Source organism: Apostichopus japonicus, chromosome 7 (assembly GCF_037975245.1).
Source record: "Apostichopus japonicus isolate 1M-3 chromosome 7, ASM3797524v1, whole genome shotgun sequence".
Lineage (NCBI taxonomy): Eukaryota > Metazoa > Echinodermata > Holothuroidea > Aspidochirotida > Stichopodidae > Apostichopus > Apostichopus japonicus.
The window spans coordinates 25,715,581-25,723,189 of NC_092567.1; the positions used below are offsets into that span (position 1 = coordinate 25,715,581).

At 36.1% G+C, this 7,609-nt stretch overlaps 1 protein-coding gene across 4 annotated transcripts; it reads right to left on the reverse strand.

Annotated features, from left to right (window-relative positions):
• Positions 1–820: 820 nt before the first annotated feature.
• Positions 821–6,241, reverse strand: LOC139969890 (probable G-protein coupled receptor 19). 4 transcript variants are annotated; one of them, XM_071975268.1, is made up of 2 exons: positions 6,030–6,241; positions 821–3,771 (listed from the first exon to the last, which is right to left on the reverse strand). In XM_071975268.1, exon 2 carries the CDS (start codon positions 3,677–3,679, stop codon positions 2,558–2,560), a length of 1,122 nt encoding a protein of 373 aa, XP_071831369.1. In that variant the 5' UTR covers positions 3,680–3,771; positions 6,030–6,241; the 3' UTR covers positions 821–2,557. The 4 variants fall into 4 exon arrangements, with proteins under 4 accessions (XP_071831369.1, XP_071831366.1, XP_071831367.1 ...); XM_071975265.1 differs by having other exon boundaries at positions 5,895–6,240; XM_071975266.1 differs by lacking the exon at positions 6,030–6,241 and adding an exon at positions 4,572–4,922.
• Between the last annotated feature and the right edge of the window lie 1,368 nt (positions 6,242–7,609).

Consider the following 7,609-nt stretch of genomic DNA (forward strand, 5'->3'; position numbering starts at 1 on the left):
TATAGGCTCAGTGAAAATTGCACTTGGTTTAAAATTAGGAGAATTGATGAATAAATATGTAATATACATTGTAGCATGTAATGAGTCGCTGTTACCATCAGATAAATGTGATCACCCATACTGGAGAACAACAGTGAAATAAGTACGGGTAAACATATTAGAGTACAATTCCCCCTTTATATGAACAAGTGTGCGGGTACTTAACCCTACACAACAATATATGTACTAACGTTGTCAACTTAAATAGTAGCCTGAGTATGCGTTTGAGTAAAAGTCTATGATAATAATAAAAATAATCAGCAGTTATTTTTACGACGAATAAGCGACCACAAATGTGGGAGAAACCCGCAAGGGCTTATGGATTACAACTTACACGTCGGGTGGCTTCCAATTCAACATTTTACCTCAAATTTGGAATCTTTTCAATTTAGAAAGTCATTTCATTATCACTAAGGACGAGTACAACCAACTATACTAACATATGAGTACCATCACGGACTCAATACAGGTCTGTGGTGACAATGAACTAATTACAATAATAGCCTGTAAACTTGGTTACATATTGCATTACGAAAGTACTTAAATTTTTTCATTGTAGGTTTGATGCTGCTTTTTTGCGTTTTATATTGGACCTCCTGCACTACAAAATGATAACATATGCAACATCATATGAACCCCCCGCTTAAAAAGGCATTTTTGAAAAATACCCTAAATTAATGAAAGTATCTAGAAAACTTTGAACACAAAAACTAATGTTGAACAATTCCTTTCTACTTCTATTCCTTCGGCATTGCCTCTTGCCTGCCCTCACCCCCCCCCCCTCCTACACCCACCAACCTACCTCCCCATTGGCATGTACATCTGAGAAACATGTCGATATAATATATAGTGAGCGAGAAGCTTAACATTGAAACAATCAAAAACCTGTTTTCTTTTTTTCCAAAGGCAACCATACTCTTTCACATCCTAACTGAAGCCTTTTTTTTACTTGAATATTTGGGAGGTTATACGGAGTAGGGAAGGATCGACGTAACATAGTTCATACGAAGTAAACCCCCCCCCCCCCACACACACACACCTATTCCCTCTTTTCCCTCATCACCACCTCACCAACATGGAACAACCTCACTAAGTCAATTAGGTAACTATGAATGATACTTAAAAATCTGACAACAGACCCACCCCACTCCCCCACCCGCACCCCACCCCCGCAATGAATACCCCCTCACATCGCAAAGAAGAGACAACAACTAAAAGTCATGACCTTGTGTCGATTGACATTTTCCAGTGATTTCTTCTTTTTTTTCTGTTTTACCCTGTATCTGACTCGTCACATGCGCACCGGATTACTGCATAACTTCAATGTACATATGCAATAAGTTAATGGCTAATTGACTATACTGTATGTATCACGTGGACTTGTTGGCTGCCCCGCCATGAAATAGTGCACTTAGTGACTTTTCAATAATAAAAGGAGTATACTTTTAAGGTTTCCTTAAGATGTAGGCACACGAAACTAATGATAAATATTATACAACAGCATATCAATGGTACTGTACTTTCAATTTACGTAAATTTCAAATTACGTAATTGTTGTTCAATTCTTGCGTTTCTGTCATCTAATAAATTAAAAAACTACCGAAAACACTGATATATTATAATGCGCCTTCATTGCATATAAGTAGCAAACAATCATTATTTCTTTATAAATTGTAACTAACACACTGAGTGAAGGCCAGCCTGTTCGTTAAAGTAATCTGATTTTGGCTATGAATATTCATATGACCTTATCAGGAGTTACCTTGTTTAACTGATTGGATGATGATGACGCCGGGGTTGGTTACATCAGTTACCCAATGTTTGTTACGAAAACGTTTGTTTACGTTTTCTATGTGACATAATTAAGTAATCAGCCAATAGTGATTATTCATAAAGAAATATGAATTCTTAAATTGCACAACTCAGGCCTACATACAAAATTAATTTTAAGATGTGGTAAGCTAAGATGTCGTAGCTATCCGGCCAGGCTGTGATATATCGAGTATTTCATCGCTCTTTGTTTACCACATGCATGTTATGAGTCTCATCAATGACTGGAACTACTTAGTTCAACATTAGAATCGCTATCCGCCATCTCTCCTCCGTTAATTAACATCCGCCAGTGATGAGCTCATTGATAGAGGGAGGGAATGACATCCAAAGAAAGCGGCAACGTCACACTACGCTGGGAGAAAGTCGGGGCAGCTTGGTAGAGAAGAGGGTATAAATAATTTAGGGTAGATATTGTTAAGTCTCTCTCTCTGTCTCTGCGAATTTTGCTTATCCCGTTAGCTGTACATCTCAGGCGTACAGTCATGTATTGCGTGCTGACGTTCTATCCAATTGCCGATCTGCGTCGTCTGTTGCTGTAGTGTCATTGTCAGGGGGGGGGGGGAGGGGCGTGAGTGAAATCGCAAAGAACCACAACCACTTATCAGTGTAGGAATTTGGTTAAAGACGAACTCCTTTGGGCACATTCGGTACCAGGGGCTAACAATAGACATGCCTATATTCTCGGTTACAGATATGTACTGGTTGGACTATTTGCTAATGGCCACATGATATTTTTCTCTCCTCTCGCTTCTCTATCGAAGGACTCGTAGGTTGACGCTTTCGCTGTTTCTCCATTACTAACAAATTCAATGTTATTCGAAATGGTCCCTATTCGATGCTTTCTGGCAAGTTTTGTAGCATGAGTGATGGCGTAGTTTTCTTTCCGGTAACATTTCAGACAAGAACTGCAACAGATCTCTTTGCAACCTCTCCTAAAGTTTGAATTGTAAACAATGTAAAGAGTCGGTTTTAACGCACTGCTTGAAAATGCAATCCAGACTGCAATTGTCCATGCAGCAGAATAATCATTCAGACTCTGAATGCAAACTTCGACAAGTAAAAGAAGGAAATATGGCATCCAGAGGATGAAAGTTGATAGGCTCACTGTCATCAACATTTTAACATTTTTAACTTTGCTTCTTGGTACGGTATTCGAAGTCCTCTGAAACATTTTCTTCTTACAATGAAACGTCCATATGTGCCGAAAGATGCGTGTATACGTCAACGATATTATAACGCCCGGAATCACCATAATAATAAATGTCAACAAAAATACGTACATAGCGGCAGGGACGATCTCAAGAGATGACTCACTTGTCCGTAGAAAATATTGATAACATATATCGTTGTCTGGGCCGTTTCGGAAAAAATAAAAACATGGCGACCCGAGACACAACGAGACGCCCCAACTAGCTATAATTAACCTCTTGGTTTTACTTCGAGTTATTTTAAAACTCAGTGGGTATATTATCGTATAGAATCGATCCACAGATATACACAGAATGACAGCGACGACAGAAGCTAGAGTGGCCACTTGCAGGAATCTTGAGAATTGGCACATGAAAGAGCCGAAGATCCATTTTCTTGTTGCAGTAGAGACAAGAGCATATGGTATACAAAATACACATGTCGTTATATCAGAGAAAGCTAAGGACACTACGAAGAAATTTGTCGTACTCTGCAGTCGTCTACTCCTCTTTATCACCGTGACAACAAGAACATTCCCTAAGAAGGCTACTATCCAGATGAGGCTTCCAAATATAGTGACAAAGATAACTAACCAAGCAGGCGTCGATTGTGATTCCATTATGAAGTTTATTTAGTCGGTGCTCGAATCTCCATGAAAGACATGTCCAGATATGTCAGTCGCATGAAATAGTACTCCAATGAGATGTTGACCTTTAGAGAGAAAAACAAAATAATAATTAAAGCTAGGCTAAAACAAACCACACTGTAGTCAGTGTTAGGCCAGGTCACCTTCCACAATAACGAAAAGACAAATTGATTTGCTCTGTATAGAAATACAGCGTTAGTTTACACGGACATGAATGAAACAATTTAGAAATTCCAGATATTGGAAACGTTTTGAAAATATCCTTCTATAATTCTTCTGAATTCCACAAGGTCCCTGTTGGTGAAGAAGATTAACTTTATGCGGACAGACGTTAACTTAAGATAACGCTATACGTAAGATCGCTTGTACAGCATATGGTTACCGCAGGTCGTCCTAAGCAAACTCTGTAGAGTTGACATTTACCGTTTAACTTGTTTGAATAGCTTCTTAATCTGTATCTCACGCAATTGATAGCTCACAAAGAAGACTTTTTTCCCTCTTGAATCAAAGGCTTAAACATCTCCCGGCAACTGACAATGTACGATTGATAGTGTTATGATGAAACCAATACAAATCCACAGATCGAGCAACATAACTGTGCATAGTAAATACACATGTATATATATATATATATATATATATATATATATAACTATATCTACATTAATATATGTTAGGAATAGCCAATGCGCATGTAATAATCAGTAGAATGTATATATATATATATATATATGTATATATATATATATATACATATATATAACATACACATACACTTATATATTTCAATCCGTTTTCAGTACACAACACACGTCCAAATATATCACCAATCCGCCAACTTTGTTTCCAATTTTACAACACGTACCTATGGCTGCATAGAAATATCTCTCAGCGTGTTTGAGCCATTGAAATTTATTCCCCAAACGAACAGAAAATACCAAGCGCTCCTATTCAAACCGTTTACAGATTTACACAATATAAGTATATCTCATTTCTATGTCCTTGTCGAATAGAAAAGCGAATTAATTTTGTTGTGTTTCTTTGTATGGTTTCTTCTACGACACACCGTCGACTACGACGTATGATTGAACAATTCGTTCCCATCGTTGTTTCCACACACAACAACGTTCACTTATTAGTTACCAATGCATATACAGTAAGAATTGAAGAAATTGGATTCGTAAATAGAGATCCGTGCGTACAATGTGTTGCTTAATGTACATGCGAAGGTAAACTTCAGCATCAGTGTTGGCAAGATTGTGTATTCAATTTAGCTGATAGAAATGGCAGTTTGTGTTGATCGCTATATAAATATATATATATATAAATATATATATATACATAAATATATATATATATATATATATATATATATATATACGTCATAAATTAGTTGTGTTATGAAAGGCATTTTGAGTGTCTATAGCTGTGAAATAAATATGCAAAACCAATGCACAATAATTAAAAAAAGATGTAAGATAGATTAAACCCCTGAATATATTCAAACTTATATAAGGGAACGTAATTATATGTTCAAAACATGTATATATATGCCAGGTACAATATGCACGGGGATGGGAAACACAATCTGTGTTCGAAAATGGATAGGGTGAGGTTGCATGGATGGGCGGGGAGGGTGGGGGAGGACTAGCGGCTGTCATCTTGTCACAAGTTCAATTTGTCGGATATCCAATGTAGTAAAAAGCAAGGGTGTAGCCGTGGGGTCGTTGAAACCGACTCACCATTGACCAGCGGAGGATCCAGGAATTTTACTAGGAGGGATGCGCCAGTGGTGTCTTTGAAACTGACATCAATACATTTTTAAGACCACTCACATAAATTAATGTAGAAGGTTCCTGTGATGCTGACCCTGGGGTACATTCTGCTCTGTTGTGAACTTGATTAAGTCGTAATTTGTTTTAATGAAGTAACACAATATACGATGAGACCTCAGCTCTCTGGAAAGCTGCTTAAAACTAATTAAATTATGTAAATCGTACGGTCAAAATATACAAGTATTAAATGGCATGATGATGATGATGATAATGGTCATAATAATAATGGTCATTATAATAATAATAATAACTGTAATAATAATAATAATAATAATAATAATAACTGTAATAATAATAAAAATAATAATAAGAAGAAGAAGAATAAGAATAAGAATAGTGAACGTTCCACAAACCTTCGTTTATATAAATATATATATAAATTTACATATATGTTAATATATGAATATAGACAGGCCAATATATCTTTCCGTCTTCACTTAAACTGTCCATCCGTTGTATTGGTGATTAATGCGTAGTGTACCACCTACCCAGTTTTAAAACATCAAGAATTATCTGACAAGACCGTGGTAAGAAGTTTATGTCTCGAGCACAAAATTAACTCTCGCTTGATGTCAACCAAATTCATTTATAGTTTTGCCATCCTAGTTCATTATTAGTTTGATTCTGCCAGTCTCAGGCTGCACACTAACGATGAATTATAAGCTGTCGTATCGAAGGAAAACTGATCGATGTAATGAGTCGATATTTCAACGCCGGGGGAGCAAGGTTCTGCGTTGCTATGACAACATATTAATTGAGCGCATAGTATTTCTTCTTTAATAATGTATCTTTGTGTGCTCATTTCTTCTAAATTATTGTAGCGTAATATTTTACTATACAGAGTTGGCAGACGGCGTAAAAGGTGCAAAAGTCAACCTATTAACGTGTGTATGCCGGAATAAACAGAGTCTTTCAGGTATGGGTTTGTGTTTATATGATGAGATGTTGTGGATATTATAGTTTGAAATAGGGTTGGATTAATAAAACTAGACATACATGGTCATCATCATTATTATAATCATCATCATGATGATCATGATCATGATCATCATGATGATCATCATCATCATCATCATCATGATCATCATCATCATCATCATCATGATTATAATCATCATCATGATCATGATCATCATCATCATCATCATGATCATCGTCATCATGATCATGATCATCATCATCATCATGATCATCATGATCATCATCATCATCATCATCATCATCATCATGATCATCATCATGATCATCATCATGATCATGATCATGATCATCATGATCATCATCATGATGATCATCATCATCATCATCATCATCATCATCATCATCATCATCATCATCATCATCATCATCATCATCATCATCATCATCATCATCATCATCATCATCATCATCATCATCATCATCATCATCATCATCATCATCATCATCATGTAGCCAAATAATGTTCCATAATATTACTTAAAACAATTGGGTTCGAATATATGTTATGTTCCTGGAAGAAAACTCGCAAACTACGTTACGTTTGCAAATATAAGTAGTAATATAAGTAGTAATATAACGATCTAACTGGGTAATTCATCTTCCACAGAATATAATCTTCTTTTAGTTTTTTGACCAAACAAACCTTCAATTTCATATATCTTTTTTGTTTTCTCTGTCGCAACCCGTAGGAAAACTACTTTATTAGGCAATCAATGCAGAAACTTGGTGAAATGAAAGAAAAATCGACTTTGGGTGATACACGTGTTTGTTTACTCTCGATACTACAATGGCCAATATGCTAACAAGACAAACAAAAAGAATAATGGAAAATATATCCTATCGTTTGGTACAATCCATTGTTTTGGATTTGTTTACGATGTTCACCATGGTAACCAACCGTTGCATGGGAAGTAAGAAAATGATTTTTATTTCACTTGACCATACTTGGTGTTTTAATATCTCCTTGGTTGAACTTTATCGACAAAAAACAATTGCCATCGGTCGTTATGACGCCTAACTCGTGTAAATATTGTTCAACATCTCATTTGAAAATGCAACGAATGCAAGAAAAATTACAAGAAATATA

What these genes read in the sequence shown, in the direction of transcription:
- LOC139969890 (XM_071975268.1), bottom strand. Translation starts at nt 3,679, where the DNA reads ATGGAATCACAATCGACGCCTGCTTGGTTAGTTATCTTTGTCACTATA.